The sequence below is a fragment of the Hemicordylus capensis genome, chromosome 2 (assembly GCF_027244095.1).
Source record: "Hemicordylus capensis ecotype Gifberg chromosome 2, rHemCap1.1.pri, whole genome shotgun sequence".
Lineage (NCBI taxonomy): Eukaryota > Metazoa > Chordata > Lepidosauria > Squamata > Cordylidae > Hemicordylus > Hemicordylus capensis.
The window spans coordinates 171,112,641-171,139,134 of record NC_069658.1 but is presented as its reverse complement, the minus strand read 5'-3'; the positions used below and the strand labels follow the sequence as shown (position 1 = coordinate 171,139,134).

The 26,494-nt window shown below is 50.9% G+C and overlaps 1 protein-coding gene across 6 annotated transcripts; it reads left to right on the top strand.

Moving 5' to 3' along the window:
- The first annotated feature begins 485 nt into the window (after positions 1 to 485).
- Positions 486 to 26,494, top strand: LOC128348294 (involucrin-like). 6 transcript variants are annotated; one of them, XM_053304109.1, is made up of 26 exons: positions 486 to 594; positions 6,178 to 6,195; positions 9,493 to 9,512; positions 9,710 to 9,742; positions 9,875 to 9,901; positions 10,201 to 10,224; positions 10,625 to 10,678; positions 11,258 to 11,347; positions 11,588 to 11,658; positions 12,610 to 12,664; positions 13,198 to 13,311; positions 13,736 to 13,762; positions 14,062 to 14,085; positions 14,487 to 14,540; positions 15,119 to 15,208; positions 15,445 to 15,518; positions 16,470 to 16,524; positions 17,069 to 17,182; positions 20,675 to 20,758; positions 21,188 to 21,232; positions 21,324 to 21,386; positions 21,490 to 21,549; positions 21,654 to 21,716; positions 22,359 to 22,436; positions 22,654 to 22,811; positions 26,220 to 26,494. In XM_053304109.1, the coding sequence occupies exons 1-25, from the start codon at positions 566 to 568 to the stop codon at positions 22,809 to 22,811; spliced, it is 1,524 nt and encodes a 507-aa protein (XP_053160084.1). In that variant the 5' UTR covers positions 486 to 565; the 3' UTR covers positions 26,220 to 26,494. The 6 variants fall into 6 exon arrangements, with proteins under 6 accessions (XP_053160084.1, XP_053160085.1, XP_053160083.1 ...); XM_053304110.1 differs by having other exon boundaries at positions 11,585 to 11,658; positions 15,448 to 15,518; XM_053304108.1 differs by having other exon boundaries at positions 11,585 to 11,658.

The following is a 26,494-nucleotide window of genomic DNA, read 5'->3' as shown; positions in this document are numbered from 1 at the left end:
TCTAGCTCCGGATTCCCTGCGCCATGCAGGAGATTGGCCTAGGTGGCCCAGGCCGACAAGGCCCCCTCAAACTCCCCCATTCTACACTCACTCCAGACAGAATCGACGCTTCTCCTTTGGTTACGAATATCTGAAGGCAGGCCTCCTGGTCTTCTTCTGTGTGCATGATTGGTCTCTGAATTATGATACCTCTTCCTTTAGTAGGATGCTTTTTGAATTTTCGGTTCCAAGTCAACCTCAGTGCTAAACTGCTGTTTTTTCAAAATGTACCTTCTCATTTATCCTCTCTACAGAGGAATTTAGTTGTTTCTCTCAGGGAACCAGTCAAGGCACAGAGCAGAAATCCTGTTTTTTTCTCTGTTACTTCAGTTTGCCAGAAACAGACCCATATTTTAAAAACAAATTCTCTTGCTATCTTGCAAGAATCATTGTTGGTGAGGCAATCTCTTTCATTGAATCTGAGTTTCCTTTTGATTTCAGTAAGACTGAAGGGCAACTAACTTTCTTTGGAAAGGAACAGTAGTGCATTTAAAAGTGTGAAACCCTGTCAAGTGCCCATTGCTCCATGCTGGCTGATGAACATTTCAGACTCACGTAAGGACAATGATACACACTGGCCGCATGCACACATAACACAAAACCAGAGGTTGCCGAACCGTGATTATTTTTTCTGACCATACCTCTGGTTTCAGGGTGGGATGCCCCCTCTCTCCTCCTCGGCTACCGAGGCCGCCTTCCAGTCAGCTACGTGCCACTCATGTCGCCAGATTGCGGGCTGGTTGTCAGCACATCATCAAGGTGGCTGCCACTGGCCAAGATCCCTGAGGGATCGTGTCCAGCACGGTCAGGCCTTTCCGACTTTGCCAGCCAGCTTCGTAAGGGCCTCGGCAGTTTAACCCCTTCCCCACTCTACTCACAGCTATGGTGGAGATGCCCACTTGCCATTCTCCTGGCCATGGTTGCCAAATATCCTGTAAAAGGATTGTGGCTGTTGTACGGAGAGGAGGATCCATGCCTCCCCTGGTGAGGGTCCTCTTTTGGCTGCCCCTGGGGGATGGTGGACTGCCTTCACAAGTCCACAAGGATGGGGCTTTTGGCCCCCTTCTTCCAACCCCCCTGCAAGAACAGGGTGTTCCTCTCTCTCCCGGCCTCGAGGGTAGAATTGGAGACTGGATTCACGTTGCTTAAGAAGCAATGTCTGCCAGGCACCTCTCCCCACCCGCCCCCCGCGCGCGCAACGCACTCCACGTTTTCTGGGCCGAGAGGATCTTTTATTTATTATTTATTTATTTGATTTGTATCAATGCCCTTCCAAAATGGCTCAGGGTGGTTTTGTCCCTCATGGGGCTGCCAAGGAGAGAGACTGCATGCTTACACCACGGGGCTAAGCCTGCAGCTGTCTGAAGATGGGCAGCTGGGTCCCTTGCGGAATGCACTCTCATCTGCTCCCTGGAATGTTTTCTGTGCTTCCATGACTGCCATCCCAGTACTTGATCAGGGACAGCAGAAAAGGGGCACTAGACCGGTTCCTATGGCGACAGAGTTTCCCACGTAACCCTTCGGTTTCTGACCCATTGATACACCTCCCAGTTCATTTAGAGTAAATTCTCTGTGACCCATGGGCCAGCAGCACCATCCATTCAAAACAGTGCGAGTGGAGGGTGGGCAAAATAGATCCTCCCCAGGTGCATCAACCCCCCTAAACGGTTTATTGGGGGGGCCCCATTGGCCTGTTCGTTTGGGTACAAATAGCATTTGCATTTTGAAAGAGGCACACAGGTTTAATGTGGGCAGCAAAAACTTCATTTAAGATTGATAAACTTGCAGCCTCTCAGTTGGTGCTGCAGAGACAGGTGTTCCCTATCTCTGATTCCGCTGATACCGCAGCTGTGAGCAATGACCCTGTGCTACCATCCCTGGCTTGAAGAGCGGCTGCCCTTCCAGAACCATGCACCTGCCCACCTTGGTGATAGGCTGGTGGGAGATGCTCCCAGGTGTGTTTTGCGAAGGCTGTCCTTCCTGCCCGTGCCTCCCTGCTGCCACCAACCATCATCTGGAGGGGGGCTGTGGGGGCCACCGGCACACCATCTCTGTCTTTCACGGAGGATTCCCCTTTTACAAGTATGTATTTATTATACCATTCTTTATATTAATAATTGATAAACAATATGATTTATTTATTATTTATATTCCACTCTTCCTCCAAGGAGCCCAGAGGCTAGGTTTCATACATACCTACCTAAGTTTCTCCTCACAACAAACCTGTTAGGCTGAGAGAGAAGTGACTGGCCCAGAGTCACCCAGCAAGAACCAAGGCTGAATGGGGATTTGAACTCGGGTCTCCCCGTCTCTAGTCCAGCATTCTAACCACTACTCCACCTGGCTCCCCCACGGTGGGGATCCAGTAAATGTTCAGGGGTGGCTGGGCAGGGGTGGTGAGAGAGGAGCCTCTGCTTCTGCCCCCTGCCCATTGCTGTGCAAAGTGTGAGTGCAGCTCCATTTAGGAGCCGTCCCCTCTCAGCTGCCCCTTTGCTGCCCAGCTGGTTCACGTGAACTGGGCTTGGTCCAGTTTGATTGTGGACTGAACCACCCCTGCTTCAGTTCAACTTCATGATCAAACCTTCGAAACTTCCCGGTTTCAGGTAAACCGGTTCGGTGGCGAATGGTTCATGCAGACCCCTACCCTCCACTCCTGGAGGCGAATCTGTGCCTCCCCCCGCCCCGCCCCATCACTAGCTTCATCCAGTCTTCCTAAAGAAGGGGTGAAACTGAGAGGGCTGCTGCATTTCTCTGCAGAGTCACCACGGCAGTCCTTGAGCCTCAGTCCTGGATGCATCAGGCCGTTGCATCTCCTGGAGACCGCAAGGAACTTTGCTGACTCCTTGTGGGCAGCTGCTACCCCCGTGGGCCCAGCCCCTCCCAGCCCCTACAACTGCTGGGCTCTGGGTCTGGCTTCCTCCTCCATGGTACTCCAGACCGTCTCCATAGCGCTGTGCCCAGCATTCCTCCAGTGGCTGTTGCTGGTGTCTATCATGGTTCTTTTATCAGATTGTGAGCCGTTTGGGGGCAGGGAGCCATTTTATTTATTCACTTATTCATATCTACGTAAACCACTTTAGTGAGCTTTAAAAATCAACAACAGGGTATAAATATTAGGTTGTCATCATCCCTGATGGAGCATGGTTGGGACAGCCTCAGCACAGGGAGCAATAGGCTGAGGCCATGAAGCGGTGATGGGTTTTTCTCGGGTCACTCATGGTGTGAGCTTGATGAAACACTGAAGCTAGGATTGGAGGGGGGCATCTGTTACTGGCAATGCTTTCCTGCCAGCTCCCAGGAGCCCCGCCCGCCTGCCCGCCCCTTGTATTTGAGTCTCCAGGCTTGGAGATCTCACTCTTGATATGTTCAGGAGAATCACAGCATCATGAGCTCTCCATTTGTGGCACATGGGGACAGGTCACTTAGTTGACAGTGGGCCAGTCACGCCTAGATTTTGTTGGAGATGGAGTTCCAGTGCAACCACCTTTGGCACCAACTATCCTAATGACATTGGGAGTAGAGACAGTGAGTAAGCATCTCCCTAGCTGTTCTACCTGTCTCTGCTCTATGACCCCTGATATGACTCTTCAGGTATTTCCTGTTGAGAGTCAGGAATCCCTTCCTTTCCTCTTAGAGAGAAGATGGAAACATCTCTCTCTCCCCCTACCTATTCATTATGTAGTTCTTTAGATTAAGGATTAGGTCTTTCCTATCCAAAGGTGTACTTCTCCAATAGATCTACTTAGTATTTTATTCTAAAAGAATCTCCATGTGTCTTCTCTAAATAGCTGCAGCAACTAAACTCTGCAAACTGTTCTGTAGCTAGAATGGGTAGCTTCTTTAGTGCTCTGCTAATTAAACTGGGGGATAAAAATTACAACCCCCAACATATTTGGCTGCTAAGAAGCAAATTGGAAAGGGGAGCAGATGCATGCCCTCCCTATGTTGGGATACCCTAAGTAGACCCCAGAAGTTAACTAAAGCAGGTGAACTTCCAGCCAAGCCCACTCTGCACTCCAAGCCAATGTGCCAATTAACTCAGCAGGAAGAATGCAGATAAGGCTCGCAGAGGTAAATCCTGCCCCCCTCACAAAAGAGGTGGAGTCAGCAATAAAGACCTCGAGGTGCACCCATACAAAGTACAGATTGGACCCACCGTCCATGCAGATTTCCCCTTCTCATGTCTATGCAGTAGCTGCTGCCAGTCAGTGTACTGAGCTAGGTAGCCAGTCAGTGCTGCTGCCAGTCAGTGTACTGAGCTAGGTAGAACAATGGTCTGGCTTGGTCTAAGGCAGCGTCTTCTGTTCCTATCCAACCCTGAGCAGGAGCCTGTTCTTTGGGTGAAGGCATGGGCATCACAAGAGGGCAACAACACATGTTGGATTTCTTTTTTTTTTTTTTTATGAATTTTTGAAGTGTTTAGATTCTTTGGTGTCTTCTTGACACACCTTCATTTCTTCTGTTCATTTTGACCCCATTGCTTTGCAGGTGGGGGTGGGGAATTAGCCACTGGGTACTGCGTTTATATTTTTGGAATTTTTGAGGTGTTTATACTCTTTGGTGTGTAATGAATCCTCATAGGGATTCATTATGAGGAAAGGTTATTAGACACAAAAGAGCCTAAACACTTGCGGGGGGGGGATCCTAGAACATAAACTGAGTAGTATCCCACTGCCTTGCGGGTAGGAGTGGGGTGTAGTTGGCACATGGCATTTGACAGTTGGCACTGTCGAAAAGACAGTCAAAATGAATAGAAGAAATGAAGGTGTGTAATGAATCCTCATAGGGATTCATTGAGGGGAAGTTATTCTACACCAAGGAATCCAAACACTTGAAAAATAGTGACTACACATTTTGCTCCATATCTCCACTTCGCCAAGGGCTAGAGCTTAGCTTTTTTTAAAAAATGAAAGCTGAGAATCTGGGGAAATTAATAGGAGGGATCTAACTCTCAATTCAATTCGAATCAGACCAGGCGCAATTCGATTTGTCCTCGAATCTAGCCAATGGACCACAGGGGTGATTTGTTTTGTCTCCAAATCACCCCAAATCAGCTAGATGCAGGTACAAATAGATTTCTACCCAAATCAGTTTGCACATACCTATTACACTGACCCCAAAACCTGAGGAAAAGAGTGTTCCTGTGAAGACAATTCTTTTCTCTGGCATGGCTTTGCTCACTTGGCTTTTCCCCACCCCACTTGCATGTAGCCGAAAGGTCAGCTGTGCACCTGGAGGCTACCTTTAGCCACCCTGACTAATAGCCATTGAGGACTCTGTCCTCCATGAATGTGTCTAAACCCCTTTCAAAAGTCACTGACACCATCTTGTGGCAGTGAGTTCTACAGGTTGATTGCATATTGTGTGAAGGAGACTTTATGTGTATCCTGACTAGAGGTAGGGCTCCAGTGCCAAGTGGCAGAGGAATTTCCCCAACTAGGGAACTTCAGCATGAGATTTGGGGGTGCAGGGAAGAAAGCAGGAAGGGGAGGACAAGTGATAGGGGTGACTCCACCTAGGTAGTTTGGAACTTTGATCTGCATCCCTGAGACAGAGATTGGATTCAAACCAAAACACAGCCAGTCCTTTACTACTGGCCACAGGATTCTGAGATCTTGGTTGCCCTTGGAGACCCGCGAAGGTTCTGTGGGATGGTCATTCGCCACCATCTTCAAGAGCGCTAAGTTGGCTTGTTCAACTATTCTTAAAGATGGGTGGCTGTTTTGGCTGTTTTCAACCAAGGTAATGACTGGGATGGTGGGATGGCTCCCCTGTGATTGGTGTTGATAGATGTCCTTCCCTTGCCTGGGCTGTGAGATCCAGAGTCCAGCTGGGTGTGTTCACCCATCGCTTTGCTCTCCCCTCTTAACACAATTTCATCTCCAGTATTCATACCATGCAGCTTCTCCTCAGAAAGAAGGGGGCCCTCAGAGGTTGCCTGCTCGGGTAATTGCCATTTGATTTAGGCAATTAAGGTTCTAGGCTGTGAGAAGCAGCAGCACCCAAGAACCACCTGAGGATTTGTGGGGAAATGAGCCCTCCAGCTGAAGCTGGCTTCAAAAGCTGCCCCTAAGCATCCCCCCTCCATGTGGTTTCCATGACCCTTGCCTAAGCTTGTCTTCCTTTCTCTTCCTCTAGATCCTATGCAGAAGATAGGTGAGTTGTACTTTTTTCCAAATCTTGTCTGTGGGGGTTGGCAATAGCTTTATTTCTGGATCCCAAACTGCCTCTGCCCCGGGACCCTTTCCTTGGGCATCCCAGGTCCACTATTATATAGGGGGATGCTGTGGCCATGCAGGGAATTCTGATAGTCTGCATAAGAAGACATAAGGAGTAGGCTTGTGCATTTCGATTTGGGTACAAAACGTTTTGTGCCCAAAATTGGCAATTTCGGAGGTTCTGTAACCAAAACAAAACCAAGAATTAAAAAACAGAGATTTTTGTTTCCAAATCGAAATGACTGTGTTTCGGACAGAATGCTTTGTTCTTCGGAAAAGCATTGCAATTCTAATTGACTTCTCTGACTCTCTCCACTCCAGCTGAGGCACTGAGTGATTAGCAGAAGATAAGATATGCAAAAACTGTTGAGCATGAATAGTTTAGTTAAGTGTTGTATTCAGTGTGATTGAAATGCAAACTGACCTTGCAAAGGGATTTGGAAGACAGCACTTTGAGACAGAAATACCCAAATATCTTTGGGAGCTCAGTGCAATTCCAAAGCTCTTGCAAAAAGCCATGGTATAAATTGTGTGGAGAAGCTTTTTGAGAAGCTGGTTAGGAAAGTTCTGGAATTAAACAGGTTTTTCTTTCCAAAGGTTTAGAAAGAATCTCTTGACTTGTTCAGGGCTCTTTTGAAGAGCTATTTTGTTTTTCTTCTGATTTTTATGAGTTATAGTGGTGTCTAAGTTTTGTTGCCCAAGTTGAGCAGTCTAATGTGATTTTGGCCACAATGTAATTTGGTGGGACATGATGTCTAAGCCAGGGGTTCACAACTTTTGCCATTGCAGGGACAGGTCATCCACATGGGACTACAGGAGACAAAAGGAGGGGGGTGGGGAATACACCTGTCAATCTATTGACATCCCCAGGAATCTTAGTTGCTTCTCTCTTTCTTGTAACCATGATCCATGGTTTTGCACTTTCTTAAATGCAGTGATGATAAATCTCAACAATTCTGAACAGTAGGCTGATTTGTTTGGGCTACGGCTCACTCCAGTTCAGTTAAATGAACATTTGAAGCTGTTCCATAGTACCAAGGCAGTTTTATTTTATTTTTTTTACATTTTATATCCCGCTCTTCCTCCAAGGAGCCCAGAGCAATGTACTACATACTTAGTTTCTCCTCACAACAACCCTGTGAAGTAGGTTAGGCTGAGAGAAGTGAGTGGCCCAGAGTCACCCAGCGAGTATCATGGCTGAATGGGGATTTGAACTCGGGTCTCCCCAGTCCTAGTCCAGCACTCTAACTACTACACCACCCACTCTTTTGACCACATGACCCATTTTTAAATCTGAATTAATTCAGATTCAGATTCGGATTAATTCAGATTAATAACAAAACTGGGGTGATTCGGAAGGCTTAATTGCGGACAAAATACAAAATGGGGTTGATTCGGATTTGGTACAAATCAAAACAGAAAAAATACAAAACACACAACCCTAATAAGGAGCCTTCAGCCAACCAGGACGTAACCCTGACCACATGAGGGCATCATTCATTAGGAAATTCCTAGAGGTTACTAAACTCCCAGCACAGTCTGCAAATAGAGTTATTTGCGCCAAAACGTAAGTTCCGTAATGTGCCCCACCGTGAAATGTCTCGGGCCAGACATGGTCAATCTCCAGGCCATCCTCCCTGACCCCACATAATATTACAGGCAGAAGACCACAGGAGATCTGTAAGACCTTTGTATGAACAGAATCCAGTTTCTGCAGAACAGATCATTTGGATGCTGAGGCATAGACATCGCAGCCATAATCCACAACCGATCTGATAAACCAATCTGATTAACCATCAAGTTTGTTTATCTATGTGCTACCTGAAATTCTCCTTTCCAATCTCACTTTACACCTGTTTATTGCATATAAAACGTGTGAGGCCCATTTTAGCCTAGTATCAAAAATAACTCCCAGGAACTCAAACTCCAAAGCCCTTTGGTACCATACAGTACTATACAGAAGTACCTGGGCTATCAGGGCCCAGTACAGACATGACTCTGATTCCCCCTGAATCAAGGCTGTGCATTCTGGCTTAGCCCAAAGTATATCCAGTTTTCAAAAATCCTCTAGTTTCAGCAGCTTTTGGGGGAAAAACAAAACTCCAAGTCTTCTGTTGTGCCCCACTGCTTTTCCTTTGATGTGTGTAGTGGCCATTGCCAGTAATTAGGAGTTTTTCAAAACTCAGTGAAGGGGAGTTTGACAGTTGTGTTGGGTATGGTCTGCTCTGAGTGATTTGCAATTGTGGTGGTGTTGGGGTGTGTGTGTGTGTGTGTGTGTGGCGGGGGCATTGTAGCAGATTGGTGAAATTCTGTGGAGGGAGTCCAGAAGGGGAGGGAGAAATTCCTGAGTTAAATGCAAGCACAAGCTGCGAAATGTGGGTCTTAATGTAGGCTTTAGATATGTGGAGTGGAGGCTACAGCTTGATGTAACCTGAGACCTTTTTGAAACCTCCCTGACTCTTAGATGGTCTGGGGTGTGTGTGTTGGGGGGGGGGTATGAGGTGATGAAGGCATTCACTCACAAAGACAAGTTCATTATAAAAATCAGCAAAGATTTGGGTCAGATTCAGCAGGCTTGGGTTAAGTGTTTTGCTGTTTGATCCACCTGCTTGGCAACACTCATCATCCAGATCTTCCATTCTTAGCTGTCAAACTAACTAACTAACTAACAACCAACAACAACAACAACAAAAGCTCTCTTGCTCTCCTCCTCTCTGATGTGATTTGTGATTGGTTGGAGGAAAAACTCGGAGTAAGCCAGTGGGAACGCACTGGAGAAAGATCTACCAGGGATTGCGGAGAAGAGCCAACCCTATGTGAACTGTCCCTTTAATCCCCTGAATTAAATGTCTTGCGAATCTGCTGCGAAGCAGATTCGCTCTTCAGATACGCGACATGAAGGCATGTGTGAATAACTCCCTGCTGTGGCAAAGGGGTGCCTTCCTGTGGCCATTTATTGCAGTGCAGATAGCTGAGGCTTTGGTGTACCTACTGTACTAATGACAAAGGGGTCTATATTTTCCTGGGGTGGCAAAAGAGTGCCCTCCTGTGGCCACATTTCGCTTTGCAGGAAGATGTATCATTGCAGGAAGCATCAGAAAGCCACCGCAAAGGATGATGGAGGTGGGCATGTTAGAAGAGGGGGCCGGGGGCACACAGCACTCCCTAGCATCCCTGAAAGATCCCTCAGTTTCCTGTGATTTACTAACAGGAATGTTTCTGTTCCTCTCTACAGCATTCCAGCTGAGGAACAAGGTACTGATACCAGTGGAGGCCCCGAGATCCTGGGTAGCAAGGAAAAGACCTTCTTTGCCCGATACCTTTGGGCTGTGTGTGGGCGAGTGGAGGTCCCCCTCTGAAGGGTTCTGGGTCTCTCATGACCAGGGTGGGCTTGGCTTCAGTTCGTCAGAATTGGCTCCATTCTGACATTCCACGTTTGTACTACTTTTCAGCTGAACATCGGGCGCCTTGTTCACCAGGGGAAGGTAAGACTATCTTGTGGGTCTCTTCTCCACCCCACCCCACCCGCCGCCATTGCCCGCTGTTGACTTCCAAGTTTTGCATCAGTGCACTGAGCACTTCATTCTAATATTCTGCTTTGGTTTTTCCCCCACCAGTGCACATCTGCCTCTCACCAGGCGAAGGTAAAGAATCCCTGCCCCCCTCCACCCGATCGGTGTTCACCCAGGGAAGCTGGCGATGCCCTTTCCCAGTCGGAAGTGTGCTGGATAGCTCCCTGAAACAGCCCTGGGTGGAAACATTCTCCTCTTCCCCCCGCAAGAGGTTGTCCTGGGCCCTCTAGTCCCCAGGGTTGGCCTGGCCGCTAACATCTGGAACCCACTCCCTTTGAACCTTCTCATTTCACATTGCTTGTTCATCACTTGTACGTGGTGCAGGGCACGTTTAATTTTGACATGCTGTTTTTCTTTTCTTTTTTCAACAGTTCGCTTCCCCTTCTGTCTTGGAGGTAAAAAAGATCCTGTTGCTTCCTGCCCCTCCCCACACACCCCACTATTTAAGATCTGGAGGGGGCCCTTTTGCAAAAGGAGGCATTTGTCTACATGACTGAAGGGACATGCAAGGCAAAGTCTCTCTCTTTTGAGTCCAGTGTATGTTGAGGCCCACAGAGTCCAGAATGCCCAATTCTGCTCATTTTGCCCTGGAGGACTTCAGCCCCTCCTCTTCCTTGGAAACCTGATGGGGTCCCTCTGCCATAAAACACACAGGCAAACAGTCCCTCCGTGTGGGGCCAAGCCCTCAGAGCACCTTCTGGTCGCTGCCTTCTTGGCTGCGTATTAATAGGCTCCTGTGGCTTCAGACTTTTGATCATGGTTCCTCTCTCCCCCCACTCCTGGTCTCCAATGCAGCTGAGATGATGGGGAGCATGACCAGCCTCAGTGGGTCTTATGCAGACTCTTTAGGTAATGTAAAAATAATAGACATTTTTGTTTCATTCTCTCTCTTTTTTGACATTAGTATTTTTAAAGAAGATATTATTAATTTATTGAAACGGCCATTCCATAGGTGTCTCTCCTTCCCTCTCCACAGTTACCCCCCCCCCACACACACATACACAAAGCTTGCCATGATGTCAACAGCCCCCTCCCCCACCTGTGCCCCCTGTGGGTGCTCAGCTCCACAGGTGGTGAGGGTCTCTTGTGGGAAGTTGAGTGAGCTTGCTTAATAATGGCTAGTGTGAGCTATTTGGGGTGCTCCAGGCCTGGACGGTCTTTTGGGAGTTGATCCCGGCTTTTGATGTCCACTCCAGTGGATGGGTGGGTGGTGGATGCTGCCCTCTGGCCCTCCCGCTGGGGAGAGCGGCCCGGATGGTGAGCCCCCCCCTGCCCTTTGTAAGCCCTCTCACCCAGCACATGGAGGATGGCCAATGCTGTCCACATCGCTCTATCAGGGAAATGAGGAAGCGCGCGCGCGCGCACACACACACACACACACACACACAGACACAGCAACTTACTGCCTTTGTCTTTCCCCCCATCGAGAATCCCAGATCTGCCAAGATCTCCCTTGCTTTTCGGAGGAGGAGCAGGAGGAGGAGCAGGAGCAGCAGCTGCATCACCAAAGCCATACTGGTATGACTTGAATGAAAGGGGTCCGCTCTGGGTGCAAAGTGAAGAATCAGGCTGCCCACTCCCTTGCACCTTGGCTGGCCTCAAAGTCAAAGGGAAGGTGGCTTACAGCACCCCAGTCTGAGCTGACCCTCCCTTCTCCCCCTCCCGGCCCACATGCAGGTGACTCTCCCCCCCCCCCGCTCGCAACCCCCCCCCCAACCTTCTCTATTCAAATACTAATCTGATCTCTTCTTCCAGCAGACAGCAATGGGGAGGTTCAACCTATCGGCCAGGCATGGGACGTCCTGGACACCAAATGCCGGAGTATAGAGGTGAGGCACTCCTTGGGCAAGCCAGGGAGTGACCCCTTCTTGCTGGTGGGGGTGGGAAGCCCTCGCCTTCCATCTTGGGGTCAAGGGGAGAACTGCCTTGACGGGGCCTGCCAGTCCTCGGTGAGGGTCTCCCTCCAAGCAGGCCAGTGTGAGGTTCAGGACGGGCAGGACATGAGAGCGATGGGTGCATCCTGCTGGGGTCAGACTCCAAGGCAGGGATTGGGGAAGAGGAGGAGGAGGAGGAGGAGCTCAGCCAGGCAGGGTGCTCACACTGGAGGGGAGCTGCTTGGATTGAGAAGCAAGGTGTGGGGCCGGGCCTTTTTCTGCCTGCCTTCAGCTTCCATGCGAGACAGGGCAGTGAGAGAATGGGGTGGGTGTGTAGGGAGAGAGATGCAACCCTGCCCCCCCAGATGGGAACAGCAGAGAATAGGTTTGTACCTGTCAGAGTGAACGAGTGGGTCATATTGAAAAGGAGGGGTGCCTAGAGGGAGCAAGGGATCTGCGACTAAAAGAAAACTCCTCTTCAGCGAGCCAGCGTGGTGTAGTGGTTAGAGTGCTGGACTAGGACCGGGGAGACCCGAGTTCAAATCCCCATTCAGCCATGAGACTTGCTGGGTGACTCTGGGCCAGTCACTTCTTTCTCAGCCTAACCTACTTCACAGGGTTGTTGTGAGGAGAACATTAAGTATGTAGTACACCACTCTGGGCTCCTTGGAGGAAGAGCAGGATAGAAATGTAAAAAATAAAATAATAAATAAATAAATAAAAGAGTGAGTCTGCCTTTTACCGCCTGCTTTGCATGCCCAAAGGCCCTGGTTCACCCTGTGGCATCGGAGAACTGCTGCCAGTCGGGGGGTGAGGGTGAGGGAATCTGCTAGCTGGGTCGCTCAGGGTCTGGCTTGGCAGAAGGCAGCTCCAGGTTCATCTCCCTCCTTGGCTTTCTTTTTGTAGGAGCTCAGGATGGAGCTGAGAAGGGCGACGGAAGCCATCCTGACTGCTGAGCCAGGTAAGGAGCAGGGCTCTGTCTCTAGAGCGCCCTCCACTGCCCTCTGGTGCGGGTGCCACTCCCACCACCACCCCATCTGCCTGTAGGGCGTTTGGAGCCCTGCCTTCGCCTTCCCCCACCCTAGAGAAGCTGGAACTGCAGCTCCAATGCAGGGTTTGAATGGTGGCTGGAATGTGCAGCAAGTCCGGGGCAGAGAGATGCTGTGGAGGGTCTCGTTCTGTTAATGCTTAGACGTCTCTCCTTCCTTCTCCACAGTTGCACGTCCCCCCCCCACAAGCTTGCCATTACGTTAGCAGACCCCTGTGCTCTCTGCTGCCCCAGGATCTGTGCATTGGTGCTCAGCTCCACAGATGGGCCTGTCCAGATGGAGGGCTCTTTTGTGGGAGGGGGAGTGAGCTTGCTCAGGACTTGCCTGCGTGAGCTATTTGCCAGGCTTCAAGAGGCACTTTGCACACACCCCACGGCAGCGTAAGGAGTGGTAGGCTTCTGCTTCCTTGAGAGTTAGAGCTGCCATCGTCTTTCCCCCCATCCAGTATCCCAGCCCCGCCAGCTGGAGGATAGACACTGCCATGGGGAGGAAGAGGAGGTGGAGGAGAAAGTAAAAGAAGATGCAGAGTGGCAGGACGGGGACCATCAGAACCACTATGGTATGATTTGAAAGGGGTCTGATCTAGGTGGAAGAGCAGGGGGGATTTGAATCAGAAGGCCAGTCTGATGAGAACAGAGCCCACAGATGAGATTGGAAAGGCTTATTCCGAAAAGTTCCACACTTGGACAGAATGCCTGTGCCCTGTACTAGCTCCGTGGCGGTGGGAGGAAGGACTGGAGGAGGGAGGGGGAGAGAGCACTGTGAAGGGAGAGTCCTAAGAGGATCAGTCCACCAATCACAGAAGAGTTCGAGCAGGAATGCAAGAATGGGAGGAAACCAGGGGGCATGCCTGTACGCTCTACTTTGTGGCCAGCAGAGGCATAGTGGCGATGCCGATGGAGTCAAATCTTCCTTGCACCTTGGCTGGCCTTGAGTCAAAGGGCATTCATTCTAATATTCTGCTTTGGTTTTTCCCCCACCAGTGCACATCTGCCTCTCACCAGGCGAAGGTAAAGAATCCCTGCCCCCCTCCACCCGATCGGTGTTCACCCAGGGAAGCTGGCGATGCCCTTTCCCAGTCGGAAGTGTGCTGGATAGCTTCCCGAAACAGCCCTGGGTGGAAACATTCTCCTCTTCCCCCCGCAAGAGGTTGTCCTGGGCCCTCTAGTCCCCAGGGTTGGCCTGGCCGCTAACATCTGGAACCCCCTCCCTTTGAACCTTCTCATTTCACATTGCTTGTTCATCACTTGTACGTGGTGCAGGGCACGTTTAATTTTGACATGCTGTTTTTCTTTTCTTTTTTCAACAGTTCGCTTCCCCTTCTGTCTTGGAGGTAAAAAAGATCCTGTTGCTTCCTGCCCCTCCCCACACACCCCACTATTTAAGATCTGGAGGGGGCCCTTTTGCAAAAGGAGGCATTTGTCTACATGACTGAAGGGACATGCAAGGCAAACGTCTCTCTCTTTTGAATCCAGTGTATGTTGAGGCCCACAGAGTCCAGAATGCCCAATTCTGCCCATTTTGCCCTGGAGGACTTCAGCCCCTCCTCTTCCTTGGAAACCTGATGGGGTCCCTCTGCCATAAAACACACAGGCAAACAGTCCCTCCGTGTGGGGCCAAGCCCTCAGAGCACCTTCTGGTCGCTGCCTTCTTGGCTGCGTATTAATAGGCTCCTGTGGCTTCAGACTTTTGATCATGGTTCCTCTCTCCCCCCACTCCTGGTCTCCAATGCAGCTGAGATGATGGGGAGCATGACCAGCCTCAGTGGGTCTTATGCAGACTCTTTAGGTAATGTAAAAATAATAGACATTTTTGTTTCATTCTCTCTCTTTTTTGACATTAGTATTTTTTAAAGAAGATATTATTAATTTATTGAAACGGCCATTCCATAGGTGTCTCTCCTTCCCTCTCCACAGTTACCCCCCCACACACATACACAAAGCTTGCCATGATGTCAACAGCCCCCTCCCCCACCTGTGCCCCCTGTGGGTGCTCAGCTCCACAGGTGGTGAGGGTCTCTTGTGGGAAGTTGAGTGAGCTTGCTTAATAATGGCTAGTGTGAGCTATTTGGGGTGCTCCAGGCCTGGACGGTCTTTTGGGAGTTGATCCCGGCTTTTGATGTCCACTCCAGTGGATGGGTGGGTGGTGGATGCTGCCCTCTGGCCCTCCCGCTGGGGAGAGCGGCCCGGATGGTGAGCCCCCCCCCTGCCCTTTGTAAGCCCTCTCACCCAGCACATGGAGGATGGCCAATGCTGTCCACATCGCTCTATCAGGGAAATGAGGAAGCGCGCGCGCGCACACACACACACACACACACACACACACAGACACAGCAACTTACTGCCTTTGTCTTTCCCCCCATCGAGAATCCCAGATCTGCCAAGATCTCCCTTGCTTTTCGGAGGAGGAGCAGGAGGAGGAGCAGGAGCAGCAGCTGCATCACCAAAGCCATACTGGTATGACTTGAATGAAAGGGGTCCGCTCTGGGTGCAAAGTGAAGAATCAGGCTGCCCACTCCCTTGCACCTTGGCTGGCCTCAAAGTCAAAGGGAAGGTGGCTTACAGCACCCCAGTCTGAGCTGACCCTCCCTTCTCCCCCTCCCGGCCCACATGCAGGTGACTCTCCCCCCCCCCCGCTCGCAACCCCCCCCCAACCTTCTCTATTCAAATACTAATCTGATCTCTTCTTCCAGCAGACAGCAATGGGGAGGTTCAACCTATCGGCCAGGCATGGGACGTCCTGGACACCAAATGCCGGAGTATAGAGGTGAGGCACTCCTTGGGCAAGCCAGGGAGTGACCCCTTCTTGCTGGTGGGGGTGGGAAGCCCTCGCCTTCCATCTTGGGGTCAAGGGGAGAACTGCCTTGACGGGGCCTGCCAGTCCTCGGTGAGGGTCTCCCTCCAAGCAGGCCAGTGTGAGGTTCAGGACGGGCAGGACATGAGAGCGATGGGTGCATCCTGCTGGGGTCAGACTCCAAGGCAGGGATTGGGGAAGAGGAGGAGGAGGAGGAGGAGCTCAGCCAGGCAGGGTGCTCACACTGGAGGGGAGCTGCTTGGATTGAGAAGCAAGGTGTGGGGCCGGGCCTTTTTCTGCCTGCCTTCAGCTTCCATGCGATACAGGGCAATGAGAGAATGGGGTGGGTGTGTAGGGAGAGAGATGCAACCCTGCCCCCCCAGATGGGAACAGCAGAGAATAGGTTTGTACCTGTCAGAGTGAACGAGTGGGTCATATTGAAAAGGAGGGGTGCCTAGAGGGAGCAAGGGATCTGCGACTAAAAGAAAACTCCTCTTCAGCGAGCCAGCGTGGTGTAGTGGTTAGAGTGCTGGACTAGGACCGGGGAGACCCGAGTTCAAATCCCCATTCAGCCATGAGACTTGCTGGGTGACTCTGGGCCAGTCACTTCTTTCTCAGCCTAACCTACTTCACAGGGTTGTTGTGAGGAGAACATTAAGTATGTAGTACACCACTCTGGGCTCCTTGGAGGAAGAGCAGGATAGAAATGTAAAAAATAAAATAATAAATAAATAAATAAAAGAGTGAGTCTGCCTTTTACCGCCTGCTTTGCATGCCCAAAGGCCCTGGTTCACCCTGTGGCATCGGAGAACTGCTGCCAGTCGGGGGGTGAGGGTGAGGGAATCTGCTAGCTGGGTCGCTCAGGGTCTGGCTTGGCAGAAGGCAGCTCCAGGTTCATCTCCCTCCTTGGCTTTCTTTTTGTAGGAGCTCAGGATGGAGCTGAGAAGGGCGACGGAAGCCATCCTGACTGCTGAGCCAGGTAAGGAGCAGGGCTCTGTCTCTAGAGCGCCCTCCACTGCCCTCTGGTGCGGGTGCCACTCCCACCACCACCACCCCATCTGCCTGTAGGGCGTTTGGAGCCCTGCCTTCGCCTTCCCCCACCCTAGAGAAGCTGGAACTGCAGCTCCAAATGCAGGGTTTGAATGGTGGCTGGAATGTGCAGCAAGTCCGGGGCAGAGAGATGCTGTGGAGGGTCTCGTTCTGTTAATGCTTAGACGTCTCTCCTTCCTTCTCCACAGTTGCACGTCCCCCCCCACACACACACAGGCTTGCCATTACGTTAGCAGACCCCTGTGCTCTCTGCTGCCCCAGGATCTGTGCATTGGTGCTCAGCTCCACAGATGGGCCTGTCCAGATGGAGGGCTCTTTTGTGGGAGGGGGAGTGAGCTTGCTCAGGACTTGCCTGCGTGAGCTATTTGCCAGGCTTCAAGAGGCACTTTGCACACACCCCACGGCAGCGTAAGGAGTGGTAGGCTTCTGCTTCCTTGAGAGTTAGAGCTGCCATCGTCTTTCCCCCCATCCAGTATCCCAGCCCCGCCAGCTGGAGGATAGACACTGCCATGGGGAGGAAGAGGAGGTGGAGGAGAAAGTAAAAGAAGATGCAGAGTGGCAGGACGGGGACCATCAGAACCACTATGGTATGATTTGAAAGGGGTCTGATCTAGGTGGAAGAGCAGGGGGGATTTGAATCGGAAGGCCAGTCTGATGAGAACAGAGCCCACAGATGAGATTGGAAAGCCTTATTCCGAAAAGTTCCACACTTGGACAGAATGCCTGTGCCCTGTACTAGCTCCGTGGCGGTGGGAGGAAGGACTGGAGGAGGAAGGGGGAGAGAGCACTGTGAAGGGAGAGTCCTAAGAGGATCAGTCCACCAATCACAGAAGAGTTCGAGCAGGAATGCAAGAATGGGAGGGAACCAGGGGCATGCCTGTACGCTCTACTTTGTGGCCAGCAGAGGCATAGTGGCGATGCCGATGGAGTCACATCTCCCTTGCACCTTGGCTGGCCTTGAGTCAAAGGGAAGGTGCCTCACAGCATTTAAGTCTTCGGGCTCCCACCTCTCCACCTTGCAGCTCTGCTCCAGGCAGGGTGGGGAGTGCGGGGGGAGGGGGTCCGCTCCATCCTACCCTCCTCATCAGCCCCAGTGTGTTTATTTCTCAACACTCAGACCCTGCCCTGTCTCCCTGCCTCTGACCCCTCTTTCTTTCTTTCCGTCCGTCCGTCCGTCCGCCCGTCCCTCCCTCCCTCCCTCCCTCCAGCTGCTGCCAAGGCCTTCGGAAGCCCAAAGGCCCTTATGCCACTCCAGGATGTGGACAAGCTCTCCTGGTCCGCTGGAGCACTGCCTCTTGGAGGCGCCATATTGTCCATGGCACTGGGCCTGGCCATGTTCCATACACTCTGGGTGGCAGACCCTGGAGTCAGTAAGTCAGTGGTCTTCCCACTTTCCCAAGCGGGCGCCCCTTGGGCAAAAAGACCTTCAGTGTGAGGGCCATTTCCTATTACTGGGTGGACCTCCACACAGGGCTGCACTTTTCTCAGTAGTGGGAGGGCCCTTCAGGAGAGATGGAGGAGCCCTCTCTTAAGAGCTCCTGGAGGGATGCCCGGGGACCCCGTTGGAATGTTATAGGCTTCCTCCAAACATGGCGGTCTGGGCAAATGGTCCCTCCTGGTCATGCCCCAGCCTACCCTGCTGGTAGCAGCCCTCTTTGCTCCCAGCTGGGCTCGTCCAGAGGATGGGTGCGTCACTTGTCCCTCGTGTTCAGCCGGACAGTTGGCTTTTTCTGTTGAAGGTGTGCTGGATACATCCCTGTAACAGGCCTGAGCAAAGGCTCTATTTCTGAGGAAGGGCGGGGGCAGGGCTGCACAACTTAGGCCCTTTGGCTGGTTTTGGACTACAGCTCCCATCATCCCTAGCCACAGCTGCCAATATGGACGGTGGGAGTTGTAGTCCAGCATCTGCACGAGGGTCGAAGTTGTGCAGCCCTGGGTTAGGGCGATTGGATGCCAAGTGGGATAAGCAAGGAGCCTGGAGCCTTAACAGTTGGGCCCAAGGGAGGGATTTTGGTCGATCCTGCTTTTCTCACCCCTCACCTGGGATCCCTCCAGGGTGCTTTTCAGATTGCAAGCTTTACACTGGTAAAAAGTGGTGTAACCTGTGTCGTCTTGCTGGATCGGGTTGAAACCATGCATAAAGGGTGGTTTCAATGGTCCGTGGTAGGGCTGTGGTAGGCCACAGCCATATGGCTGTCCATTGCAATGCGTTTTCCAGGCAGGGGCTATTCAAATTCCCCTTAAAATGTATTCTCCGCTCTTTCCTCCTGTTCTATTTTAGGCCAATGGGGTCTCAGAGGGAGCGAGGGGCCCCCCCTTGCCAATGACATGACGAGGTGTTTTTTTTAAAACAATTCTTGGTGGCTTTGCAATAAACTGCCAGCAGAGGGAGCAACATTCCACTTTTCTAGCTTGCGCAAACTTGGGCAGAGCCCAGAGCCCAGCACACATCAAAGCATGGGGCGGGGGAGGGCACCAAGGGTGCTTCTAGGAGCAGAGTGTGTGCATTTCACCAAGAACCCCCCTGCCAAGAGATCCATGTGTGCAGAACTCACAACTTACTGGGGCCAGTTTCAGTCCCTCAGCTCTCCACACAGCAGGCAGCATCTCCAAGATAGGCCTGAGAGAGACTCTTGCCGGCAACCTTGGAGAAGCCAATCTGGGTAGATGCTAATACTGAGCAAGATGGACCAATGGCCTGACTCTGTATAAGGCAGCTTCCTATGCTCCTAGCGAAGTCCCTGTGTTCCCACACAATCCACAGCCTACAGCCAGGCCCTAAGAGTTTGTCATCTTGGTGCTCCCACCGTTGATTCCTGAGTAATCTCAGTGGTCCTGCTGTTCCATTGTGCTTGTGCAGAGCGAGCTTCACGGACATTTTTGAGGCGGGAAACATAAACAGAGAGTTCCTGCCCTGCACAATTCACTTGGCAGAGGCAAAATATGTGGGATTGGAACTAATTTATTGGGTGCATTTGTTACAGGGCTAATTCTTTAGTACTGTGTGTAAAACAGCAACAGCAGCAGCAACAAATATTTATATACCGCTTTTCAATAAAAGTTTCCAAAGTGGTTTACACAGAGAAATAATAAACAAGAAGGGAGCGCTACCGCTTTGAAACAAAAAAATAGTTCCGACTGCTGTAGTCCACCCTTGCGCAGGGGCACAGTTTCTGGAAGCACACGGTTTCCTGGGTTCTCTTTGCGCAAGTCCCTCGCTTCCTTGAGAAAATGGCGGCCAGGAAAGGCCAGGCCTGGCTCCTTGAGGAAGTGGAGTGCATGCTCTCCCTGTTCCTCAGGAAGAAGAACAGATGCCGGTCAGTTCATGGGCAGCTCCTGCCTCCCCTCTGAGGCCATATCCTTCAGGGTTCTGGACCAATCACAGATACGGTCCAAATTTAAGAGGCTGAAGGCCTCCTTCTGTGATGCCCTGCAGGGCTTCCAAGGTCCATCTGCCCCCCCCACCCCCGCACTACTGCACCATGAGGCAATTGTGGGATCTGGCAGGGAAGCCAACTGGGAGTATAGGTGCCCAGAAAGTACGTGCGATTCACTCTTTGCTTTTGAATGTTGGTCTGGGCCCTTGGCCCACCCCACTTAACAAGAAACCCATCAGAACATTTAGAGATCAACATTCAACCAGGAAATGGAATGCAGAACTGCCTGGCATGTTGCCACCTATCCCCCTTTCCCTGCCCTCTCATATATTTTTCTGAAAAAGAGTGCTGTCAACATGCATCCACTGTGCATCCTGCACAATTTCCCACCATCTTTGGTCTTGATTCCCATATGGTGGTGGTCTTTGTGCTCAGCCACTCCTCCCTGGGTCCCACCAAATTTATGCCAGATTTGGGGCTTTTGGAGCGACACGAGAGGCTGATAAAGGGGTGGGGGGTTGAGAGGGGGAGAAGGGGGGTTGAGAGGGGGAGAAGGGAGGCTGGCACTCAGGCGGATAATTTAAATATTTGGAGAGTGCACAGCCTCTTGGCGCACGCCTTGTTGCATGTGGACACATGCGTTCATGTGCTTCTGTGCAAGGGTGGACCGATGGCATGATGTGCCTTCTCTGTCCACCACAGATGTGCAGCAGCAAAGGCAATGCCTGACATCAGTGGAGGAGGGTGAGGGGCCAGCTCCAAGTCAGGAGGAGGAGCAGCAGGCCGGTAGGTCGACCGGTGTTTTGCAGTTTCTCACAGTCACAGTCCATACTCTGCTTCATCCAAGCGAGGACACACACAGCTATGTCTGTGCATAATCCATAATCTATGTCTGTACATCCTAATCCAACAGCCATGTCAAGGGTGGGGGCTCCTCTTTGGGAAGAGCAAGGTGTTCATCCACCCATGGCTTAGACGCAGAAAGTTTCCTTGGGAGGGGTGTCCACAGGGTGAACATCCTTCCCCACCACAGCCCCTAATGCACACCCTCAAATGTATTCCATGGCTCCCACAGAGGCCATGAGTTGGATCCTGCAGCTACAGATCCAGCTGTGCCCTGACAAAGTTGCTCAGAAGGGAGTGGGCGGGCTGGGATGCTGCATTGCAGGAAGTGCCTTCCACAAGGCCTACATTCATGTTTGCTCTTTGTTGCAGCAGTGAGTGTGCAGCAGGAGGAGGCCACAGGGGGCACTGCAGAAGGTGAGCAACGGCCGTTCAGGGGCCCATGAGGTAGATCCTGCTAGGAGAGTGGGACCACATTAAGCAAACACTTTCAATCTTTCCCATGCAGGTCAGGAGGAATGGAGGCTGCACATCCAGGCTTTGGAGGCGCGAGTGGAAGCCCTTGAGAATGGTAAGCAGCAGCTAGGCCTCCCCTCCAGATGTGTGCATAGGCTGGGATGCTACATTGCAGAACGTGCCTTCGACAATGTCTTCTTTTCTGCTCTTTATTGCAGCTGGGCATGCAGAGGGGACTGCCACCTTACAGGGCACAGTGGGGGCAGGCGGGGCAGCAGGTGAGCAATGGCCGTTCAATGGCCCATGGGATGATCCTGCTGGCTGTGTGGCCAGGAAAGTGGAACCACGTACAGGAAAAACACCTGCAATCTTTCCCTTGCAGGTCAAGAGGAATGGAGGATGTGCTTCCAGGCGCTGGAGGCACGGATGGCTGCCATGGAAGATGGTATGTAGGAGCAAGGCTCCCCATTCCCTTGTGTGCACCTCCATTGCTACACAATGTCACAATTGTAGGGGTATACACTAAACTGGTTTGCCCGGATGTCTAAACTGGACCCAAACCAAACTGGGCACGTTTGCTCTTGTGACCCTGATCCAATCGCCTGGCTCGGCTCAAATTCGAGCCAGTTCAGGGATTCTAGAGTCATATTCGCCAGGTCTGCCTGGTCTGGCGGTGGCCTTAGGGGTGTCTCCAGCAATTTCCCCGGTCTCCAAATTTTCCCGGTCTCTAAAATGGACCATTACGGCCCATTTTAGAGCAGTTTTGGCCCTTTCCGTGGTGGCGGCAGCCATTTGGAGGCCGCTGCGCGTGCACCCTGGCCATTTGTGGACCCGGTGAGTTTCTTTCTATCTATCTATCTATCTATCTATCTATCTATCTATCTATCTATCTATCTATCTATCACTCTAAAGCCCCGAAACAGGCCCCAAGCCAGCCTGGGGGTGGGGTCCAGTTCAACCTCAAGCTGACCCAGGCCTGGTGCAGTGCGAGGGCGAGCCTTTGAGCCGTATCAGTTTGATGTCGAACCGGTTCGAGGTCGGGCCGGTTCATACACCCCTACATAATTGTTCTAATTTTTATTCTCAGATGTCGCAAGAAGGGTGAAGGAGGCCATGGACCACCACTTTGAGGAGCCGGAGAAGAGTTTCTGTTATGCCAAGGAAGGTCAGCAAAGTAACCCCTATCTGTAGCACCAGTAGAACCCCCCACAAACCCCCACAACCTCTCCCTGGTCCAGCACTCTGTGGGCACTTCCCAGGGGTTGAGTTGTGAAAGGGGAGGGAACGATGTACCCAGTGCACAGCTGGATTTGCGGACGGAAAGGAGTGCATACCTGAATCATGCCTCTGACCTGTGCATTCATTTCTTGCTGCACTCTCAGAGGAGCCTCCAGAGACTGCAGGTCCCAGCCTTCCTGAGTGCGTGGAGGAGTTGTTGCAGCCGTACATCAACAAAATTGAGAGGCTGCAGAGGGAGAACACTGCCCTCAAAGAAAGGATGTGCTGCTTTGAGGCGGCCCATGGCCAAGTCGGGGAATGAGTGAGTAGTGTGTACTTCATTAATCCTCTTCCTTTCTCTGCCAGTGACAAGTTCCTGGAACGTTTTCTCCTATTGCCTTGCAGAGTCGCTGCAAATCTCCAGGCAGCCATAAGTCCATGGGTTTGAGGTTTTTTGTTTTTTCAGGCACGTATTTTTTTGTTGCCAGAAAGGACAGTCATAAGTCCCTGTCCCCATTTGTAGGGCAGCCACAAGACTCGGTGTTTTCTTCCCCCCCACTCTTTTTTCATCGATTTTTTCCTTTTGTGAAACACGTTTATTTTCAATTCGCCATAAGTCCTTGCCAAGGGGGTGTGCATTTCTGCAGACTGCAGACTGCAAGAGGTGTAGCAAGGGTTCTGTCACCGGAAGTGTGACCTTTTCCAACCCAGGCCAAAGAGGTGAGGGCATTCATCTGGGCGTGCAAATGGGATTCCAAACCACACACTGCATCGTGCTCATTGGGCACAACCCCACCAACTCTGTCTCTAATGTCCTCCCCCTGCTCAACAGTGAGGGCTGACCCTGTGTGGGTTTGTCTTGAAGCCTTGGAGGCAACTGCAGTGTGGGTGCCAGGGGAAAGTGGGGAGGTTTCTGTAAGGGGTCAGTAAGCGCACATTCTGTGTCCCCACAGACACTCTCTGTTAGGGCTCAGTAAGGGACATGAATCATTCTCAGAATCATTCCCACGGAGGACTGCGTGCAGGAAACAGCTCCTGTTGACAGGGTCCTAGGCAGATATCTGCAGAGGCGTAACTAGGGAAAACGGCGCCCGGGGCAAGCACTGAAATTGCCCCCCCCACCCGCCGCACGCCCCCCGCCACCCCCGGAAATATGGAAATGTGTCACAGCCATAGTCAAATGTGGGTTGTGGGCTGCATCCGTGCAAGTATACTGGGACAGGAAAAAGGAAACATGAGGCTACAAGGCTCTTTAGAAATATATATTTTAAAGAAATGTCTTGCACACCAAAAGCCTAAGTTTGCAGTCCTCATGGCCAGAAAATAAATGCTTTTAAACATAGTAATAGGTTTTGTGTCCCAAAATGGAAAAGACAAGACGGGTATTCAGAGGCGTAACTAGGGAAAATGGCGCCTAGGGCAAGCACTGAAATTGCGCCACTGTCCAAGCAGGAATGATGGGACTTGTAGTCAGCAATATCTGGAAATCCCTGTTAAAAGGAACACTGTACCATCTAGACTAGAATACTGTACCATCTAGACATGGTTGTTGATCAAAACCTGAAAACATGAGCCATCTCTGTAAAAGACTTAGAACAACAGTCAGGAGTTATGCGAGGATTCCAAGTGTCATTTTCTCTGTCTCCTCTCATTCTTTAAAAAACATGACTTTGTCCTAGAGGATCACCTGCCCAAATAGCCACTAGCAAAATAGGGGAAGAAGAAGGTGGTGGGGTGTGTGTGTGTCTATAAACCAGTGAATGATTCCTGCCAGCCTTTGTCTTATGATGACTGTTGGCTCATGATGGGGTATATGTGCATTCACCACACCAGTGCTTACTTTGACACCAAGAGGGAGGAGGATACATTAGTTTGCCACACTAGACAGAGGAATTTGCAACAGGAGCAGATAGCCAAGTTCTGCCAGGGCCAAAACCAGCCCCTGCCAAACTAAGAAATCTTTGTAATTTGCCCCTTCCCTTCACAAGCAGTGTGCTGTTCTTTTATTATTGACTCTAACTCTCAGATATCCCAGTGATGAATGGAAAATTCAGGGTCAATTTACAAGAGACACATTTTCTATATGGAAGTTTCTTCTGTGCAGGTGCTGTGCAGAAACCCATGTGTAGTGATCAATACATATGTAACTATTCCGCCAGGGGCATAGCAAGGTTGGAATGGGTCCAGAGACAGGATTTCAAAATGGGCCCCCAGACCCTCAAAGTCCAGGGCCTCCACACACCCCAGGCCCCCAAGGATTCAAGTCTGATATTTCAAAATAAGTATGCTACCTGGGAATACATTTCACTGAATACACGCATGCACACTTCACAGTATATAGTGATATACATTGAGTACTATATATTTGTGCTACTTTTAATGCCTAGAACACACTAGCAATGCTAATTATTAAAATGGACCCCTTGCTGCAGATTAGCAAATGATACTTTCAACCATGCAGGGTGAGCCTATGTGTGTTTTCTCAGAATTCTGAACAAATTCAGGAAAGTTTGATTCCAGGAGTCTTTTCACACCAGGCTTTTAAAGCCCTTTAACACACATCTCCTCTGGAATAGAGGTGCTGCATTCACATGTTGGCCAGATTTACCCTGAAGTCCCTGCAAGTTATTGGGGAGCAGTTCACACACAAGAAAAATAAAATAAAATAAAATAAAATCACAACACATGCTTCACAGTTCTCACTCACACCTTCTGGATTGCAAAACAACTTGAACATAAGAGCATTTATGAATGAATGAATGAAAATAAATAAAATATACTTGTTCCAGAAGTGTTTGTAATTTTCTGACATGAAACAAGCCACCTATAGGCCTTTTTTGATAGTTTTTGTTTTTAAAGCCAGCACATTTTCCAGTCTGTTTTAAATTAAATATTCAGAGACTTCTCAGTCTCGCCCCACCCCCCCATATCAAAGCCCTATGGCAAGCAGATCCCTATATATGGGGGTAACCACAAAAAGGAATTCACAGCCTACCTAGCAATAGCTGTTCTGGATGGTCTGGTCTGGGCAGAGGGTCTGCTGCCTGCTTCCTCCTTCCTTCCTTCCTTGCTTGGGGCCTACTCGAGTTCAGGCTTCAGGGAGGCCTACTCGGAGGCCTCTCTGGAAGCCCCGCCCACCCGCCGATCAGCTGAGAGGCGGGGAGAGAAGAGCTCTGCAGTTTGCCTTGCCGATCCTAAGCCTCTTTGCCGATCAGCCGGAGCTGGAGGCAAGTGGCTGAGGGGCCCTGGGGCTGGGCAGGTGGGCAATGGGGTGGGGGTGGCAGGGACTGGTATGGCGCCCCCACCTCAATGGCGCCTGGGGCACGTGCCCCCCCTGCCCCCCCAGTTATGCCTATGGATACCTGCTGTCTCTTGCTTCCAGATCTCTCCTGAAAAAGGCAGGGAGTGTGGTGGTGATCAGTGTATCCCATGAAACTACATGTTTAGTTGCAAGTTACTGTCCACTTCTGGCCCAACCACCCATTGGTTCATTGAGCTAAGTACTGCCTACACTGACTGGCAGCGGCTCTCAGAGGTTGCAGACTGGCGTTTCCCCCAGCCCTGGAGATGCTGCCAGGGACTGAACCTGGGACCTTCTGCATGGAGGGACAGGTGCCTCAGCCACTGAGCATGGCCCATCAGAGAGGGAACCCAGACTGACACTCCTAAGTGCCAGATGCCATGAGCAGCATCCCCTGCCAATGTAACCCTTTCTCTTTTCTTTCTGCAGGAAAGTCCAGTGCACATTGGACTTGTGCAATGGTCCACTGCACACTCTTCCCATGGTCTGGACTGACAGCACAGCCCAACAGCCTCAGGAGTGGACAGTAACTCGCAACTAAGCCCCCTTTGCCCTTGCCTCCCCTTGCCTCCCCTCTCATTGTCTTATACTGCTTTTTATTGTTGTTTTTTTCATTTTTAATCTGGATTTTATTGTTTTATACTCCCCTTTTAATCTTTTCTGTGCATTGTTATAATAGAAATAAAAATATTTTAGTAGTTTTA